At 41.1% G+C, this 21,681-nt stretch overlaps 1 protein-coding gene across 1 annotated transcript in view; it reads left to right on the plus strand.

Moving 5' to 3' along the window:
• Positions 1–405: 405 nt before the first annotated feature.
• The window catches only part of LOC134540103 (mucin-5AC-like), a 32,773-nt gene continuing 11,497 nt past the window's right edge, over positions 406–21,681 (plus strand). Inside the window, exons 1-5 of the mRNA XM_063382584.1 lie at positions 406–569; positions 3,881–3,986; positions 8,308–8,445; positions 11,501–11,652; positions 16,048–17,023. Of these exons, the coding sequence (XP_063238654.1) occupies positions 508–569; positions 3,881–3,986; positions 8,308–8,445; positions 11,501–11,652; positions 16,048–17,023 (1,434 nt within the window). The 5' untranslated portion in view covers positions 406–507. The remainder of the gene's footprint in view (positions 570–3,880; positions 3,987–8,307; positions 8,446–11,500; positions 11,653–16,047; positions 17,024–21,681) is intronic.

The raw sequence follows: 21,681 nt of genomic DNA on the forward strand, positions 1-21,681 counted from the left end.
GACTACCTTTTCGTTTTTTTTTTTTTTTACCATGCTGGTTAACACGTGCAGTTAATACCGGAAAGCTATTCGGGAGAACGGTTTACAAATGACACCTAACCATTCGAGGCACTGGGACAACACAAAAAGAACGGAAGCCCGGGCTAGGAATCCGAACCCAGTATTACCGCGAAGAACACTATTGAAGAAATTTGCAGATATATGTAATTTTACTTGGATATTTATATCCCACTTACAACTGACGTGGAAGCTCGGTGAAGTGGATCTTGAAGGAAGATTTTTCAAGGGGGGAGAGGAAAAAATTTTGAGGGGGGGGGGGGGGAGTTCAGCGGTCAAGTGGACCTGCGCTATCTCGTCCGGGAAGGGGCGGCCGGGAGGTGATAACTGCAGGAGGTATGCAGTGATAACCTCCGCGAACGGCAGAAAGACGAGCAGAACCGAGTGGAACGCGCTCACACATCGTCAAGCGAAAGGAAAAGAAGAAGAAGAAGAAAAAAAGGAACGAACATGAAGATCTCAGCGTGGCTGTTCGTGTTCGCCGTCTGCGCCGGCCAATCCGCGGCGGACACGTAAGCCCTCCTTCGACAGATGAAACTGGTTTTTTCCAGACTCCAGAGAACGACCAATCACTAGAGACTGGAAAAATTCGCGATTTCAATGACCTCTAGGATAGACTCCACAATCCCCTACACACTCAGGCAAATGCCACCTGCTAATTGGTAGGGACACCTGTATTTCGCGAATACATTTCGTGTCAAGGTGTGTCACAAAACACTGTAGCTTTTTCTTAGAGTAATGGCTAGAGACATGCAAAATTCGCGGATTCATTTCGTGATAGGCTAGCATCAAAACAACTATACCTTCGTACCGCTTCTCCGATCGGCCCACATTTTATCCGGGGAACTGTGAGCCAATGGAAAAACACTTAACCAAGAAAGTGCCGAATTACGGACAGCCTAGTTGAGACGTCTCACGCGTCAGTAGCCAATGAACAGGTGTCATATCCGCGAGTATTTAAAGGACTGTGGAGTCTATCCTAGAGGTCAATGAATACGCGAATTTTGCAGGTCTCTAGTAATGGCGAATCGTGTGCGTGCAGCAGTACGGTATTCACATTCCCATTGGCCCCGTCAAGTGCGGGAAAACACCTCTCGCCGACCACAGCCAATAACTACAAGAAAAAAACTACGGTGTTTTGCGATGTACCTAGACACGAAATGTATTCGCGAAATACAGGTGTCCCTACTAATTGGCTATTGACTCGTGACACGTGTCAACTGGGACGCTTGCGATTCGATACTTTTTTGGTTGAAGAATTTTCATTGGCTGAAAGGCCTTCAGATAAACTGTGAGTCAATCACAGAAGCAATATAAAGATAAAATTGTTTGGATTATAGCATATCATGAAATGAACCCGCGAATTTTTCCGGTCTCTACCAATCACACTTCACGGATGGGCAGGTGCCGGAACCACGGAAGTAAAAACCGCCGCGTTGACGTGAGCGTGCGGTTTTCAAACCGACGCGTTGACAACCCGACCTCGGTAACGAACAAGTTCACGTGTTCTCACGTTACAAACGAAAATTGTAATGTGAAACCCGGACACGAAAATTTTTAACACGGAATTCTTTAAAATCACGCCGAATGTGACAAATGTACGCGAACTGTTTTTTCAACCAAATTTCTTGACGCGGGTAAAGCTGGACTCCCAATAATCCGTTTCATCCGTCCCTCAATTTCGGTCCGTTATTTCTCTCGGCAATTATTACCGACTCTCAACCATCCGCCATCCGTCACTATTCTAAAATATCAGTGCTACAACTTTCCGCCACATACTTTCTCAATTGTCGGTAAACTTTTGGTGAAAATAATTTACTTGGGATAATTAACGTTTGTTTTTATGAATGTGATAATAAGTTGACAGGCGGGAACCGTGCTTTGACAAGTGGATTAAACGGGTGCCGTCTTAAAAATAACATTAGTCATGCCAGCAAAAAATAAAATTATGTTTCTCTTATTACTGCTTCAAAGGAAAAAAAAAGAAGCTATTTCTATCCAGGCTTTTTCCCTCAGTTGCTTATCCCAATAGTCTTTGCTATATATATTATACAAATGCTCCCTTTCCCGGAGGTAATTTATCAGCATTTCTTCCGAAAAGCTCATTCTCATAAGCAATCTTTACCGCTATAATGACAATAATAATCGGTCAATACGACACAGTCTTCTATATATTGCAAATTTAAAAAAAAAATGGAACACTGTTTTCGGAAAGTCGTATTGAAGACGATCGACTTCACAAGGCGGTGGACCATCCGTTGGTCCGTCAAAAGCTAAAGCTTGGCAAGGTTTTGACGGACGGACGGATGGAATTTTTCGGACCATCTGATTGGCTGCAGGTCACGTGATTGACGGACGGGTGACGGACGGATGAAACGGATGATTGGGAGTCCAGCTTAACACGTAGTTTGCGGAACCACCGCTAGATGTCTCTGCCGAAGCAGCTACGTCGACTATTGAATCGTTTGATTAGCAGACAGAAACATTAAACTGTGGCTTTGCACCAGATTTTTTTTTCGACAAGTATTTATTAAAATACTTTCCGCCATGTTAAAATTCAGTAACCAGATAATATACCTACTGTGAAGTTTCCCTTTGGCTGTGTGGACTTGGTTCGCAAGATCCTCCACAGATGGCAGCACCGTGGTTACACATTTCCGTTCCATGCTAGTTCCGTTCCATTCATGAAAATACTTATGCCAAAAGCCGTTTACCGAGAACTAAAATGTTAACAAATCAAAAACTAATCTACCTAGCTTAGTGGTGTCGTTTCCATATATTCCTTAGAAACAGAAACTGGATATCTCAATAAACATTTATTATGTTTCGAAAATTAATTTATAAAATAAATGTATGCAAGTATTAATTTTTTGGCATTGGTGGGTTCGGCTTACGATCTCATTTAAAAAAAAATTATATCAGAGGTTGGACTCGAATTCAGGACCTGTGGTGATTCAAGTCAGGTGCTTTTAACCAATCACCACAGAGGCAGGGTCTAGGATAACCGGGCAAAGGTTTTTTGAAGTCATTTGTTGGGACCACAGAACTGTGCGGAAGACTAGTAGTAACATCGGCAAATTTTTTTTAGTACTTTGATTGTTGCCTGCTGTGAAGAACTTCCTTCAGGGAAACTTGAAATATTATCTGAAAACCAAAATTCTTTGATGTTAATTATGCGTACATTTAAACTCACATTTCGTTGTGGTTAAGAAGAAAGGAGACTAAATTTTACCTATTGTAAAAAAAACTGTATTTTGGTTATTAAATAACGACAAAAAGACGTCAAAAAGACAGACCATAACCACATGATGAATAAAATGATAGCAATTTTGAATAAAATTTAACTTTTATTTCGGTATTAATGTTAAAATTAAATTTAAGGTATCGGTTAAAAAATTTTCTTGGCATTACTACCAAGAATCTGAGAACGCAATAAAAGTCATAAATTCACTTTCAAAAAAAGCCATAGATCATACATAACTCAGTAACTATCGCACAAGTAAGATGTTCTACCTTTTTTTTTTTTTGTTCTTTTAAAATTACAATATCTGTTTCACTGTAAAATACGCGTTTGCAGATAATCTGTCAGGGTAAACACTGCTTGGCGAATATAGTCACAACTGTAGTTGTCCTTTGGACAGGAATAGTAATTGAACTTCCATGAAGGTAATTTGAGCTATCAAACAAAATTGCAGTATTGACCCTTCACACAGCTACGGATTGTTTCCGTCAGCCGGAGTGACTTCAACTTCAGAACACAAGACGGCCACTCTCATGGTTATAAGCTGCCAGCGAACATGGACGGATTTTTTTTTGCGCGCAGGTTGGCCACCTTCTTCCGCCAGAAGCTGGACAACGTGCTGAGGGAGGCGAGCGGTGATTGGCCGGAGAATTTCACCGCCAAAGCGGTCGCGGTGACTCTCGGCAAGGTGAGTTCTCGTCATTCCTGTCTACAACCGTTCATTTCCTGCGTACAGCATTGACTGCTCGTTTCACTCGACACAACCCCAACAACTATATAAAAAAAATTAAAACACTTTCCCGCAACCAAAGTTTTTTTTTTGTGTTCTTAAAATCTCCGCTTTGCTGTTCAGTGGCGTAAACGAAAGGGTGTTATGTAAGATATACACCCATCCCTCCCGAAATCCTAAAATAAAATAAACTTATAGTTTTAAAAAACTAAAAAAAATCTTTTATCATTGAATGAGCTACAAACATTTAAAAAAAATTATAATTTAAGTTTTTTGACTAACAGCCAAATAATGCACCACAACTCTGTATAGTCCTAACTAAAAACGTGGGGTGCTTGAAATCATTTGTATTAAATTTTCTATCAGTAATAACAATATTATTTGTAATAGGCTTTCTATCATAGTTTTAGCATAGATATTTCTATAAACTTTAGGATGTAGTCATTATGAAATTGAATATATTAACTTAATAACAATAATGAAATTAAAATTAGTAATTAGGTGCTTAAGGGGCGCAATTTTTTGGGATTCGCAAGTGGGGCCCGCAGAAATTTACATGATGACGGGGGGGGGGGGGGGGGGGAGGGTTGTAAAATGTTGCACGTGGGGTTAACTGACAAGTCATATCTGGATACGATGCTTAAGGTAAGATGGTTTTATTTAAAATATAAATAATACGTCTGTTTTAATATTAGAGGAAAGTGTTTGAATATTTAATATCGTATTGTCCAGTTTCTAAGAATTTGAGTCACCTGACGTGTGTTACATCACATTTTCTTTTGATTTTGACTTCTATCTAATCTCAAAACAATTAAAGCTTATCTAAAGACATCGCTCAAAATAAATATAGTTACAAGTTTTATATCGGTTAACAGACTATGAGGCATGGTTCGATGATAATTGACGAGAATATTGATACATGCATTTTAAAACATTAAAAAAATCAGCAAGGAATGATTTGGCTGGGAAAAAAAACTGTTGTAAAACTCAGAAGTATTGAACTTAAAGGAAAGCAATCATACTTAGCGTCAGACGAAATCAAGTCAGTTGCATGTCAATTTCTTTACCTAATTTTTCTTTATAATAACTGCAGGTAACTCCTTAAAAATGATTTGATTTAACTTTTAAATACATGAAAATAACTGTTTAATTGCTTTCAGAAGTCTCGTAATATTTTTAAAATTTTAATCTTAAATAATATAAAACATTTTACTACTTGAAACTGAAACTAACCTAGCAGCCATTACAATGTTATATTAAACTGATAAGTTGTAGTTTACAAATCCATTTAGTTATCTATGTGGTTATTTGTGACTGCCAGATAATCATGCAATTTAAATACAATGAAAACTTTTCCTTTCATTGATAATAACTCCACTCAAAACATTAAATAAAATTTTTTAATGATTTGCGGACATTCAACAATACTATTTAAAATGTGCAAAGTAGGCTAAGGCAGAAACATTTTTCCTGTTAGAAAATCAAATACCGAAACCTAATGTACCTGATGTTTAAAAACCAAACGGGCCTTTATAAAACTTTTTTAACTCAAAAACTTCAAATGCTATTAACTTGAACCAAAAAAAAAATTATAGTAACCCTATGTTTGATTTAGTATCTATATAAGTGTTTTATCTACTGCGTTTGAGAGCTAATAGACGCAGTAATAATACCCTGGCTATATAGATAGGACTGGCCACTTCCCGTATTTTGCCTTGACTCGATTCGTTCGCTTAGTCGGGACATCAGTGGCGTGCGAACTAACGGTGCTGGCAGTAGTTTACGCCAGTACATCTACGTTGTTCAATTTGCTTTCCAGATATATGTATTACTCGTAATTATTACATATTAAATATTCCTACCAAACTTACGTTTCCCGCACTGATTTGATAAATTGTTACTTCGGGGTTCTGGTTTTGGAACCCAAACACGGCAGTTCAAAGAACTGTAACCTAAATTTTAATGCACAATAACCGCCATCCTTTTCTTTTAAATCACCTTTGTGAGTGATTCTGTCCGCACGAAAAAAAAAAAAAAAAACGCAGCAGTCACAGATAGTTAGGGGAAAAAAAAAAACATGGGCGCATGGCCATATCGCTCGTTATAAGTGAAACTTCACAGAATAGAGAGGGATGGGAAACGTTTTTAGGATACTCTATTATTTGAAACATGCTTAATGATGAGTTGAAAATAGACATTTATTTACTGGTGCCTGTGTATGTCTTCAATGGACTCTTAAGAATGAATTAATGGGTATATGTTAGCTAAAATATTAAACTTATCCCTATTCCCTACTTTTAATTTCTATAAAAAATGTTCCATAGTTATAATGCTAACATCGGATCCAAACTTAGAGTTGTAAGTTGAGAGTTACGAATTACGAGTTGCGAAAGTATGTTAAAGCATACAAAAGTAGACAAAAGAATGCAAAAGTATGGAGATGTGTGCAAAGTATGCAAAATTATGTAAAATATTTGAAAGTATATAACCGTTTACAAAAGTATTTGAAAGCATATGAAATATTGCACACCGGTTGTCATCTGTAACCGGTTGTAAAGATGTTTCAATTCATAACTTCTTTTTTAAACCCCGCGCCATTGAGCGATATTCGTTACATAGGTTACACACGCTAACTGCGTTACCTACTCACTTCCGCAAACCTGGTGATTCTGATATTACTCTAACGGCTGCAGAAAAGTTTCACTTAAAAAAATAAATTTATGTTCTTCTGTGAAACACGTGAAAGTCCAGTGCAATATTCCATCCAAGTTTTGAATGTACTAACGTAATCTCTGGTGCAGCTATAGTCTAAAAATGTTGAATGACTTATGTTTAATCCCTAAAGCATTAGGAATTTAAGAAAGTAATCTATTAAAACTTACATTACATTCTTTAAATGATTCATGCAATGAGGAATGTTCTTTTAATACACTTTATTGGACATACACCACTGCAGTTTTGCACTGTTTGTCATTGGAAAATCCCGAAAATCAAAAGTAAATAAAGATATGAATTTGAAAATTCTCAGAAAACAAGACTGAGTAGGCTGAATTCTTGTTTTCTGTGAGTTTTTATCTTAATATTTTTATTTATCGTTTGATTTTCGGAATTTTCCCATGACAAACAGTGCAAAACTGCAATTGCGTATGACCAAAAAACTGCATTAAATTAAAACTAACATTGTTTACAATCCCTGGGGTGATAACTTTTCCAGAACCACTGACTAGCGTTTCATATTTCACGGGTACACTTACCGACTGGGTAGCAAATGTTTTTGTTTTGTACCTGCGAGGAAACATTGTTTCTCGTGTTTACGACCAATTACACGACAGTACTAATGTGGACGAAAGGAAAACTACATCATCATAGTTCCGGAGACGCATAAATTAAAATGTATAATTCTTAAAATAAAATAAAATACTGGTGCCATGTTTTCTCCGCATTAATATTTAGAAAATTAATTGTGTGTTAAAATAATATGTACCCATGTGTGCGTATCTTGGTTGATTGAGTTTCTTTGTTTAGACATATGTCTACTGTTTGCACTCGTATCATAGACATTCGGTGAGGAAATAAACGCGTCCAATTATTGGCCCAACCATATAAGCCAATGGTTTCTCCTCCAAAAGGCCGCCAATCACGGGCATATCTTATTGCATTCTACTGAGACAAGAAACTTTTTCATTTCTTCGCAGAAATAAATGCCTGAACCTGTGTGTAAATAAATTTTAATTACTGACTCAAAACAGAGGGGCGTTGTCTGTGTCTGTATGTGACATCGTAGCTCAAACGTTTTTTTCTAAGGTTGGTTATTAGCAATGTTTGTTGAAAATCTGTTCATAAGTTTAACGATCATCAGCTATTTTTTCTACAATTTCGCGTTTTTAAGCATAAAGATCGAAAGACCTATATATATATATATATATATATATATATATATGTATATATATATGTTTCTGAACACATACACAAAGTAAAAAAAAATATATTTATAACTCTCCGTTGTACAAACATAATCTTTACAGCGTGAACGTTAAGATATTACAAATCAATAAAGTTTTAATAATCCTGGGGTTACAATCTAACTATGTGTAATTAATAGGTTATTTAAGAGTTAATTTTGTTGTGTCAGTTTTTTTGTTAAATGGATGCTTTATGTTTTATTGTATTTGCATTCGATACCTGTTTCAACATACCAAATCCCGTCCGTTGAGATTGAAACGAAAGTTTCTCAAGAAGGAATGGTTGATGAGAGTTTTTCTCCCTGTGTTGCCTGTAGGACGGGCACGGCTGGATGTCGTTCAGAGAGGGGCAACTGCACAACCTCTCCACGTGGACCCGCTCCGGGGACGTGACGATGAAGTGCAAGCAGGACGTGGCGGCGCTGATGTCTACAGTCGCCTTTCAGCCCTTGTGGGTGAGTCAGCGCTCACTCAGTTCTCCCTTCCCCCCTCCCTTCCGGCACCTAGCTGCGCGGTGTTACCCACCATACCTCCCTCCCCCCCCCCTTTACAAGCGGTAGGTAACTGCGCGGAGATACTCACCATAACTCTCCTCCCCCTTTTTTTTCAAAGCGTTGGAATGCTGCGCGGTGTTACACACCATACCGCCCCCCCTTTACCAAGCGGTAGGTAACTGCGCGGAGATACTCACCATAACTCCCCCCCCTTTTTTTTCAAAGCTTTGGAATGCTGCGCGGTGTTACCCACCATAATTCCCCCCCCCCCCCTTTTACAGGCGGTAGGTAACTGCGCGGTGATACTAACCATAACTCCCCCCTCCCCTTTTTCCAAGCGGTGGATAGCTGCGCGGTGTTACCCACCATAACTTCCCCCCCCCCCCCCCCCTTTGCCAAGCGGTAGGTAACTGTGCGGTGATACCCACCATAAATCCCCCCCTCCCCTTTTTCCAAGCGGTGGATAGCTGCGCGGTGTTACCCACCATACCTTCCCCCCCTTTACCAAGCGGTAGGTAACTGCGCGGAGATACCCACCATAACTCCCCCTCCCCTTTTTCCAATCAGTGGATATCTGCGCGGTGTTACCCACCATACCTTCACCCCCTTTACCAAGCTGTAGGTAACTGCGCGGAGATAACCACCATAACTCCCCCCTTTACCAAGCGGTAGGTTACTGCGCGGAGATACCCACCATAACTCCCCCCTTTACCAAGCGGTAGGTTACTGCGTGGAGATACCCACCATAACTCCCCCCTTTTTTTTCAAAGCGTTGGAATTTTGCGCGGTGTTACCCACCATACCTCCCGCCCATTTACCAAGCGGTAGGTAGATGCGTGGTGATACCCACCATACCTCCCCCCTTTCCAAGCGGTGGATAGCTGCGCGGTGTTACCCACCATACTCCCCCCCTCCTTTTCCAATTGGTAGTTAGCTGCACGATGTTACCTACCAAGCCCTACTCTGTTTTACCAAGCGGTAGTTTATCTGCGCGGTTTTACTCACCATACACGGGGGACCGTTTTTATTTTATTTTGCAAGGGGCCTGGGTTGTGTACGGCAGCAAGGCATCAGAGACGCTGACTCACAGAAGCACACACAAGGTGTGTGCAGGAACCGTTCACGGACTGTTACAGCATTTGCCTGCAAGTGATTTCACAAAAACTATTGCAAACAGGGAATGACTCGTCTGCTGGACTGACCCTGCCTGGTTACAGCCAGTGCGGACTGCAGTCGGGTGTGTTGAGGAATCAAACAGCTTCTGCCCTGTAAAGTAGCCCCCATGCTGGATAGCACGTGGAGTAGATGGACGATATTGGAATGACTTGCTGTTGTTTTCTAGGCGAGTGGGTGTCAGCTGGTCTCATTGGACTTCCTTTCTCATCGGTAATGTATTTTTTTGTTTCACTGTTATTTCAGTGAAAAAAATACCGAGTACCATCTACGAAACTGTTTTCACTGTGAAGTGGAAACACGAATGCTTCGCTGTCAATTTAAATCAGCGACAAGACGAATACAGTATTATTTTTCTTGTATCCGGGAATAGAGTTTTTTAAAAGAGTCCTCGTTTCCGAATATGGATCTGAAGAGTCAGCAATAAAATTATGTATGAGCAAAAATAATTATTGATACATTTTGACACATTAAGGATTTCAAAGATTTATATCTGTGCCACAGCCGTCTTATGAAATTCCCCTGAAATGATAATACATTCTGAGAGCATTGCAGCTAGTGGAAAATACGAGAATGTCTTTGATACCTTCTATAGGGATAGTTAATATAGTTTTTATCAACCAAAAAGTTGTTGCTAGTTAATAAAGATCGCAGGCTTTCGCAGCCATTGTATGTAGCCGCATCCACGGCAAATACAAAACTGACTTTTCGGTCAACATTGCAGTCGCCATCTTCAGGATTAAGTTACCTAATGACGTTATCACATTGCAGTTACTAGTGTTTTAAATTTCCTATTTTTCCTTCCTAAAACAGAATAATAATTTTTCCCCGGTATCAAAATTATTCGGATACTTGAGATTTGATGGCAGTTTAATGTTTTGACGTGAATACGTCTTTAAAATTGCTTCCATAGTGGGAGGCAATTCAAAAAACGAATGATAATAAAATCGGGGGGATTCCGCTTGGTGTGGCAGCTACACATCTATCATCTCCATCCAAAATTTTAATTGCACCACTGGATAGCTTAAGGATCAAAGAATTCATTACGCTAAGTGAAGACTGTGAAGCATCGCGCGCGCGGTGGAGGGGGAAGCGCCGCCATTTTGAGGTCATTTTGCTGCGTTTCAAGATTTCCATTTAGTATAAACTTTTGACTCGGAGAAGCTACGACGTTAGTTTGGGTTTCAATCGTCAGCTCTCGTCAAAATCTATCTATTGCACATATAAAACATTAGTCTAAAATAGTTGCAGTGAATATATATGGTGTTAAAATAAAACATTGTATATTTTGTATAGAAAACATTAACTGTTACGTACACGTATTCACGTACAACACACGGCCGTGTCCATGACACAGCCACACATAGTTTTTTTTTGACGTGATAAAGTCTTATAAATCGATGAACGCCGGCCGCACGCACGAAAAAGCATGACTCATTGTCACGTTCCGTCTGAGCCGAGCGTGCAAGAACCTGCCAACCACCGTGCGAGAAAATCTTCTATAATATCAAGCAGCAATTTAAAAAAAAAATTATTTATTTGTCCAATTTCGTTTTTTTTTTTCCAAATTAACAATTTATTGACATTGTTTTGATTTCAATTTATTTCTATAACTAATTGTTCGTGATTATATTTAAACTAAATATTTAAATTGAAATTGCAAAAACCTGTAAATAATATTTTAAAATTAAAAAGTATGCAATTATTTTTCATCAATGTTTTTTATGACGTTATCACGTAAAATTATCGTCCGTGAACCGACTTTACAGTCAAACCCCCCCTACCCCCGACCTTTTTTTTTTTTGAGTCGGGACTGGTCCATGCTTAAGGTCTTCTTTCGCAGGTCTCCCTCGACTACTGGTACGACAACGGCACGGAGCTGTTCTCGCCGGACGTCCTGTGGGCGGCCGTGTCTGGAGTCTCGGCACAGCTGCAGGTCGATGTGGGCCTGGCCAAAGACACGCCGTCGACGGCCACTTTCCAACTGCAGAGCGCGTGAGTACCGTCACAGCGTCACAGGCCTTGTTCCACGCCTTTCCTAACAGGTCAGGCACGTAGAGAAAAAATAAACAATTCTGTACTTTTACATGCGATTCCTTTGGAAGCCAGTAAATCGTTCCCCTGAAAAAAAAAAACTTTCCAGTATTAACTGCGCACATTTATAAATATGATACAATCCAAAAAAAAAAAAAATGTTAAATTTTCCATAGCTTGAAAAATTCATTTTTTGAATTAAACGTTATTAAAATATAGTATTATAAGCAAATTTTTGTAAGAAATACTCTGTATTATTACGAAAAAGGTATTTTATATACATATGCACAAAATATCCATAGCTACGTGTTGTGCAAATTAAAAATATCTTTCTAGTAGTATAACAAACTATTTCTTGGCAACTGGCTTCCAAAGAATATTTAGAAAAAGTAGATAATTTTTTTTTCTGTAAGTGTAAAATCAGCAGTCGTAGTTAAAACTTCGGACGAGCTGGACTCTATGGTACGGTTGGAACGCAATCCTGGGGACAGTCCGGCGGAATATGTAATAGACGCAGCCCAACGGAACAGTGAAGTACAGTCTCAGCAAGGCGCGTTTACATATCGACTGTTTGGAAAAGAAAAAAAAAAACAATTAGCAAAGTGAAGATCACCTCTGACTCGTCAAATAACCCAGCTAACCAGAACAGAATAGGACGAGGATTGGCCAACGGCTCCAACCAATCACAGAAGCCCGTCTCCGATTGGCCAGAATCATTCAGCCAACCAGAAGGAGAGAAGCACCTGTTTGGCCCACAGCTGTTTTGCCAATCAGAAAACACTCGTCTCTCAGGGGAAGTGTGTGACCGTTAACCCCGATAACGGCATGTTTGTGAAAATCTTCACGTTTGACGCGACTAAAACCTACAAGCAAATAAACTCTCTCCTCCCCCTCCCCCCCAGATAATTGCTTTAAAATCCTTACGATCCTTATAAACATAATGTTTGCCTTTTCTGTGCCTACAACTCAGCTCTGATACTCGGCTCTGATGCTCGTTAAGCAATACACGGTCGACATATTTTGAGCGGTTATAGCTAGGGACAGTTACTGAAGGGGGACAGGAATTTTGGTTAGCTTTCAGCGCGGGGGTGAAAGGGGAAATAGAGTGTGAAGGACGACAGGTGTATAAGGGGGAGGGGGTGAAGGTAATGAAGAGTAATGCAGTTGGGAATTCGTCTTCCTTCGTGCGTTACTAACCTTGTTGAAGTAGGCCTATATTGGCAGCTGGTGTTGCGACGAGGCTCTAAACCCACTATAATATTCAAGAATAATTTTCTGAAACCCTACAATTAGATGTTATTCATAAATTCAAATTATAAACGTTCTTTCATAAAATATATCATTTTTTTACTGCAAAGTATTGACGCTAATGTCTACTACAATTTTTTTTTTAAATTCAAATATATGTTGTTCCTAGATACACCGTGAAAAAAAAAAAAAAAAAAAACAGTTTCAGGGGCAAATATCCTACAGCAGTCAGGCTAAGGAGAAAATAATGGTTATTTTATTTTATTAAAATATTAAGTCAAACAGTCTTTTACCTTTTAAAACAGAAATAAAGTTAAACAATGATTAAAATTGAGCAAAATTTTCGTAGGGGTGAAAATAATCTCCATGAGCATTTATACGTTTAAGTTTATACAAAGAAAGTTAAAGGAAAAAAATAACGAAAATAAAACTGAATTTTCAATAATTTCACTTCAAAAAAATTAACAGTCATACTTGATGTTAAGATCTTTATGCGGTAAAAATTGAATTTGTGAATGTCGGTAGTTTTCATAATGGTTTTTATGTAACTAATACTGAAAACTATTTACACAACTTTACGTGTATCATACTTCAACAACTTACGTGAAGTACATTGGCCAACATTGCACAAAGTTGTTTTCCACAATCACAGATAAATATTATCATTGTGCAAACTGTTCTTTTACGAGAAAAGCAGATAGCCGAGGATTGGCGAACTGATAACGGTTCGAGTGACTGTTTTAACAAAAATCTTATCGGCACAGCCTACAGCCAGATTTCGAAGTACCTATATATTCTGGAAAAAATTCGGAAACTTCTATAAACTTCTGAAACATTTTAAGAACCTAATGTACATGACATATTTATGTCTTCCAATATTACAAAATGATTGATTAAATATTTGCTTTTTTTCATGTAGCGAAAATATTAAGAATATTTTTTCTCAATGTATCCAGCATTGAATAGCGTAGTACGAAGTTCAAATTATATGCCAATTATTTTTTTTTGTTTTGCACTATGTCAACGACAGACCATCAGTGATATCAAAACACACTGCGACACTGCGATGTCACGCTGCGCAGAGCTATGGCACGGCACTAACGGAAAATAAAAAAGAGGTGAGGGCACCACCAACGGCAGTAAAAAGGGTCGGGGGTCAGCATTCGACATCGTACAGACCTCTCGAGCGCTGCCCGGTGTCGTTAAAACGTAATTCACCACAGCATCGCCTGTCTCGCACAAAACCCAATAGGTTGCCTACGCTGACTCTTTCTGGGGCTACAGGGGCTTAACTACGCTTTTCCGGCAACATGTTTATTGGCGAAAATTGTTGCAAATAATATGAGCTTTCTACCCTCAAGCATTGAAACATAAATTTTGATACACTCTGTATTACATATTAAGGTAGCTGCAGCTTTTTTTTTTATTTTAAGAATTTTCATCATTTCTGCTCGGAAACTACCCATTAACGAACTCGGCCAAAATTTTCTTGTTTGTATTTTATGTATCAGTTTGAAAGTGATTTGTGAAAAATTGCAGTAGTTATCCATTTAATCATCATAAACTCCGGTAACAGCCAAACATGGATTTTCACTGACGCCAGGAAATCCACAGTATTTGAAAAACATTCGATAAATCCCAGGTCAAAGCCCTTGGCAGAAACTTGATCAAGCGGCGCAGTATAAACAAGGAAAGCGTTTTATTCTTTTCCTAAAAAAATCCAGCCGCCACGTCAGGTCCCGCTGAAAGTCAGCAGCTGAGGTAGGCACGAAGAACGAGCAGGCTAACTCCGCGGTCGGAGTTTCCGCAGCTCGTTATACAAACGTCCTCCAGGCCTAAATGCTCACACATCCGCTATTCGATACCTTCTCCCACGTCATGGCCGCTATCCAAGCTTCTCCCACGCAATGGCCGCTATCCAAACTTCTCCCACGCCATGGCCGCTATCCAAGCTTCTCCCACGCAATGGCCGCTATCCAAGCTTCTCCCACGCCATGGCCGCTATCCAAGCTTCTCCCACGCAATGGCCGCTATCCAAGCTTCTCCCACGCAATGGCCGCTATCCAAGCTTCTCCCACGCAATGGCCGCTATCCAAGCTTCTCCCACGCCATGGCCGCTATCCAAGCTTCTCCCACGCCATGGCCGCTATCCAAACTTCTCCCATGTCATGGCCGCTATCCAAGATTCTGCCTCGCCATGGCCGCTATCCAAGCTTCTGACTTGCCATGGCCGCTATCCAAGCTTCTCCCACGCAATGGCCGCTATCAAAGCTTCTCCCACGCAATGGTCGCTATCCAAGCTTCTCCCACGCAATAGCCGCTATCCAAGCTTCTCCCACGCAATGGCCGCTATCCAAGCTTCTCCCACGCCATGGCCGCTATCCAAGCTTCTCCCACGCCATGGCCGCTATCCAAACTTCTCCCATGTCATGGCCGCTATCCAAGATTCTGCCTCGCCATGGCCGCTATCCAAGCTTCTGACTTGCCATGGCCGCTATCCAAGCTTCTCCCACGCAATAGCCGCTATCCAAGCTTCTCCCACGCAATGGCCGCTATCCAAGCTTCTCCCACGCCATGGCCGCTATCCAAGCTTCTCCCACGCCATGGCCGCTATCCAAACTTCTCCCATGTCATGGCCGCTATCCAAGCTTATACCTCACCTCACGCATTTGACCGCCGCGCAACTGTCGCCTCTGGCGGCAAAAACAAACGCTGTCGTGCCAACTTTTTTGTTTTTCAAATGTTTTACACAATAGCCAAAGTTTTTACCTAGAAAATAACTTTTACGACAGTTAAAAGATTTAACTGGGGAAAAAAATTATAATATTTGATAGCCACAAATAAATTATGGTATTTAAATAATAACAAATATTTCAATATGATAAAACAGTCCAAAACTAAATTTAACCATCCGAGACTCGTTACAAAAAGGTAAAAAAAGGCGAATAACATCTCTAACCTCATAAAACAAATCAATATAGAGGAATTAAGTATATGACCAAAAAATAGCGGCAGTGTGTGCCGCACAAGGGAACTACAAGGTGTCATATTTTAAACTCGGGACGGGTGTGTAGCCGAGCCTTAAACTGCAGTCACCTGTTGTTCCAGGGGCGCCGAGGTGACGCTGCACGAGAACACCACCTTCCAGAGCGACTCCGTCAAGCAAGAGGAGGTGGTCGCAGCCGTGATGCGACACCTAGAGGGCGGGAGCGAGTCGGCGCTCGCCACGGTGCAGAAGAACATCCAAGATGTTCTGGCCGGCACACTCGCCAAGATCTCCTGGGATGAGATACCCAAAATATGCGCTGCCGCTACAACACTAGCACCTACCACCACCACCAACACTGCTCCCCCTGCTTCAACAGCTCCTACCGAGAAACCTACAGATACTCCTACCGAGAAACCTACAGATACTCCTACCGAGAAACCTACAGCTGCTCCTACCGAGAAACCTACAGATGCTCCTACCGAGAAACCTACAGCTGCTCCTACCGAGAAACCTACAGCTGCTCCTACCGAGAAACCTACAGCTGCTCCTACCGAGAAACCTACAGATACTCCTACCGAGAAACCTACAGATACTCCTACCGAGAAACCTACAGATGCTCCTACCGAGAAACCTACAGCTGCTCCTACCGAGAAACCTACAGATACTCCTACCGAGAAACCTACAGATACTCCTACCGAGAAACCTACAGCTGCTCCTACCGAGAAACCTACAGCTGCTCCTACCGAGAAACCTACAGATACTCCTACCGAGAAACCTACAGATGCTCCTACCGAGAAACCTACAGATGCTCCTACCGAGAAACCTACAGCTGCTCCTACCGAGAAATCTACAGCTGCTACTACCGAGAAACCTACAGCAGCAAAAAAGAACCCCCAGTACTCTGCCGATGAGAGCGGGAGGGCATCCAGCGACGAGGGACGAAGGGAGAATGACATCGACGTGGCACTGACCAAGGATCAAGCTGAACTCGTAGGCAAACTGATAGCAGACTTGTTGAGTCAGTCCGGCGAGTCGTTCCCCAGCAAACATTTGGATCCTTACCAACTTGCAGACTCCGAGCAGGAACTTTACCAGGTAAGAGGTATTTTCCAAGCGTTACTAATTTAGGCTGCCAGGAATCGGAAAATTATGACAATTTAATAATGCCTAACGTTATGTCACCAAAAAAAAGTTTACTACAAACTTATACTTCTAAGAATAGGTACACAAGAAGGTTCTTCTAAGCAGACGGTTGACAATTTTGTGACTAATACTTTTTTTCCCCTGGCAACTTTGACAGCATTATCAGGTGCAAGAGAAGTCACATTCAACCTTTTGCAGAGTTATACACAACATAAAACTGAGTGTAAATTGGAGTTGGCGGTAGCGAATAACAATGTGGGAAAAAAAACCTAAATTAGGGTTGTATATGGGGAAGCTTAGTGTGACGAATTTTAGACTTTCATGTTTCTTCCTGTTCATTTGTACGAACCCCTTCCCTTTTTCAGTTTATTAAAAAAATACTCTAAAATCAACATATTTCTTGCTTGGATCAGCAATTTTTAATTATTTAAATACTTTCAAAATATTTTATTTAACTATACTGACAGTTAAATAAGTCTTAAATTGTGAAAAACTCTAACTACACAAACGTTTTAAAAACTGCAGTTGTTTTATTAAAGTACACAAAACTAACATAATGGGACACAGATTTATAATTTAATGCTATGGCCTTCGAAGTAAGCATTTTTCCATCACTAAATATTTTACTTAAATATTCCATTTATTTAGGCACATATTCACCATATCCGGTGAAAACCGTCAAATTCAATTCGCTTATGGCTGATTATTGTAAAAGTCATCGATCTATATTGAAGGATTTGTGTAGTAGTTATATCTATCATTGGCGTGATTTTGCTATAGACACAAATTTTTGTGGTTTAATAAAATGTATGGTAAAAAACCAACCATACTGCGGTTTCTAGCTAAGATGTTTACTAAATCATATTGGTTACTCTTGTGAATTTAAATCATTTAATTTTTTTAACGAAAACCCTTTCAGCAAAAGAGTAGTAGCATACGTACTGTTGCAATTTATGATTGTGCTTGATCATAACTGTACACATTAAATATATGCGACAGGAATATCTGGTTACCTTAAATCCTGGGTTACTATTCTTTAAACAATTTTCTGAAAACAAGCAGCGAAGTGTAGAAAATCGATAAAAATTTCTAAAAATATAGCAGGGAATAAACAAAATATTGGTTTTAGCAATGCATTCTCACCTTCAACCATTAAATATAATTTAATTACTTTAAAAGTTAGGATAAAATGTATTAGCTCGTTTGACAAAGTCTGTGAGTTTCAGAAAATATAAAACAATAAAAAAATAATGCATTCTAGAAAAATTAGAAAATAACTTTGCCACTGGAAACAAACAAAAATCTAAAACTTGTTGACATATTGAATACAACTCTGTATTTGTAATCTTTTTGCTATTGTTTATAATGGTTTATGAAACAATAATCAAATAATTTTACGCTTCACTTTGTCTCACTCGTCTAGGAATATAGTTCGTGGCATTTTAATCATTGAGATTTCTGGAGTATCTAAACAGAAATGTGAAAAATTATTTCAAGAATACTATTTAAATTATAAGAAACAATTAAAAATTATAGAAGAAAAATAATTTAGGAAACAAACCCCTTAACTGTTGTTGATAATTTGTTCTGTCACTTTCATGACTCTGAACAGATTAAAATTTTCGAGCTTACTTTTCCATGTAAATATTTGGTAATAAATAGTAGTATAGAAATGGGGGTCCGAAAACAGGCTGCAGGCTGTGGATTGTGTATATTGTGATTGTCGGTCCGCCATATTGGTTTCTGATGTCATGGTAGCCATATTTGTGCATCAATTTTCTCAAAAAATGACTCAGAATTATTTGAAACTTCCCTATTTCGAGGGGAAATTCCCGTTTTGAGGGAAAATTTCCCGTTTTTATTCCAGAAAAATTCAAAAAACCAAATTCGTAATGCTACAAAAAGTATTTTGAGGAATTCCGAAATTCGAATTATATAACTGCCAAATGTTTCTTGGTCAAAAATCAGGTCCAAATCAGGGGTTTATTATATTTTTTCAAAGTATTATTTTATTTTTGCATTTATCGAAGCCGTTTGATTGTATATAGTTAAAAAAATTTGTCTGCTGATAGAAATAATTCCAAAGCCGTCGTAGCTGCTCGGGCTGCAAATTTAGAGGCAGGGTGCGGAAACACTATGATTTGAGTTCGGAAACGTATTTGAAAATACAAATTGGCATGTGTACGTTACGTTGAATTTCGAGTCCGGGTTTCGTTGTTATACGGTATGTTTGCGACATGGGAACACGTGATTTTTTTTTGACGTGACAACGCCTAATAAATTGATGAACGCCGGTTGCACGCACGAAAAAGTGTGTCGTAACGCACATTGCCCCGTTACGCTGTGTCCCGTTACGCTAATTGCACGTTTGCGCCGCATCTATTTCTCTTCCACTCGATTGGAACAACCATCGATTTGACTTTTTCGAGGCACATTAAACTTGAAACACTCCCATTCGTTTCCTACTTTTCCGATCATCGTCCTATCCTTAACAGAATAACACAGATTGGAAGAAGTTAAAAAGCAAACATGTATAAAAGTTATAGTTAAAATAATCTCTTAGTTAAAGTAATTAACATATTTGAATTAATGAGTGCAAATAAAAGTAAATATATCTATTAAATTGTAGATTCATTTCACTCCTTTGTATCCAAACAAAATAGTGACAATTCAATAAAAATGATTCAATTTTATTCATAAAAGTATGCAATAATTTCATCAGTGTTTTATTATGACGTTGTCACGTTTAAACTATCGTCCGTAAACAGACTTTACAGACAAGCAGTTTTTATTTTTTAAAAGTTACAAAATCCCGCTTCGGGGCGTGGAACGGGCCGACTGGGTGTGAAGGTCGCTCATGTCCGCTTGTTGTCTCGGCAGACCCAGGACCGCTCATGTCCGCTTGTTGTCTCTGCAGACCCAGGACCGCTCATGTCCGCTTGTTGTCTCTGCAGACCCAGGACCGCTCATGTCCGCTTGTTGTCTCTGCAGACCCAGGACCGCTCACGTCCGCTTGTTGTCTCTGCAGACCCAGGACCGCTCATGTCCGCTTGTTGTCTCTGCAGACCCAGGACCGCTCATGTCCTCTTGTTGTCTCTGCAGACCCAGGACCGCTCATGTCCGCTTGTTGTCTCTGCAGACCCAGGACCGCTCGTGTCCGCTTGTTGTCTCTGCAGACCCAGGACCGCTCGTGTCCGCTTGTTGTCTCTCCAGACCCAGGACCGCTCATGTCCGCTTGTTGTCTCGGCAGACCCAGGACCGCTCATGTCCGCTTGTTGTCTCGGCAGACCCAGGACCGCTCGTGTCCGCTTGTTGTCTCTCCAGACCCAGGACCGCTCGTGTCCGCTTGTTGTCTCTCCAGACCCAGGACCGCTCATGTCCGCTTGTTGTCTCGGCAGACCCAGGACCGCTCGTGTCCGCTTGTTGTCTCTCCAGACCCAGGACCGCTCATGTCCGCTTGTTGTCTCGGCAGACCCAGGACCGCTCGTGTCCGCTTGTTGTCTCTCCAGACCCAGGACCGCTCATGTCCGCTTGTTGTCTCGGCAGACCCAGGACCGCTCGTGTCCGCTTGTTGTCTCTCCAGACCCAGGACCGCTCGTGTCCGCTTGTTGTCTCTCCAGACCCAGGACCGCTCATGTCCGCTTGTTGTCTCTCCAGACCCAGGACCGCTCATGTCCTCTTGTTGTCTCTGCAGACCCAGGACCGCTCACGTCCGCTTGTTGTCTCTGCAGACCCAGGACCGCTCATGTCCGCTTGTTGTCTCTCCAGACCCAGGACCGCTCATGTCCTCTTGTTGTCTCTGCAGACCCAGGACCGCTCACGTCCGCTTGTTGTCTCTGCAGACCCAGGACCGCTCGTGTCCGCTTGTTGTCTCTCCAGACCCAGGACCGCTCATGTCCGCTTGTTGTCTCGGCAGACCCAGGACCGCTCGTGTCCGCTTGTTGTCTCTCCAGACCCAGGACCGCTCATGTCCGCTTGTTGTCTCGGCAGACCCAGGACCGCTCGTGTCCGCTTGTTGTCTCTCCAGACCCAGGACCGCTCATGTCCGCTTGTTGTCTCTCCAGACCCAGGACCGCTCATGTCCGCTTGTTGTCTCGGCAGACCCAGGACCGCTCGTGTCCGCTTGTTGTCTCTCCAGACCCAGGACCGCTCGTGTCCGCTTGTTGTCTCTCCAGACCCAGGACCGCTAATGTCCGCTTGTTGTCTCGGCAGACCCAGGACCGCTCGTGTCCGCTTGTTGTCTCTCCAGACCCAGGACCGCTCATGTCCGCTTGTTGTCTCTCCAGACCCAGGACCGCTCATGTCCGCTTGTTGTCTCTCCAGACCCAGGACCGCTCATGTCCGCTTGTTGTCTCGGCAGACCCAGGACCGCTCGTGTCCGCATGTTGTCTCTCCAGACCCAGGACCGCTCATGTCCGTTTGTTGTCTCTCCAGACCCAGGACCGCTCATGTCCGCTTGTTGTCTCTCCAGACCCAGGACCGCTCATGTCCGCTTGTTGTCTCTCCAGACCCAGGACCGCTCGTGTCCGCTTGTTGTCTCTCCAGACCCAGGACCGCTCGTGTCCGCTTGTTGTCTCTCCAGACCCAGGACCGCTCATGTCCGCTTGTTG

The sequence above is a fragment of the Bacillus rossius genome, chromosome 16 (genome assembly GCF_032445375.1).
Source record: "Bacillus rossius redtenbacheri isolate Brsri chromosome 16, Brsri_v3, whole genome shotgun sequence".
NCBI lineage: Eukaryota > Metazoa > Arthropoda > Insecta > Phasmatodea > Bacillidae > Bacillus > Bacillus rossius.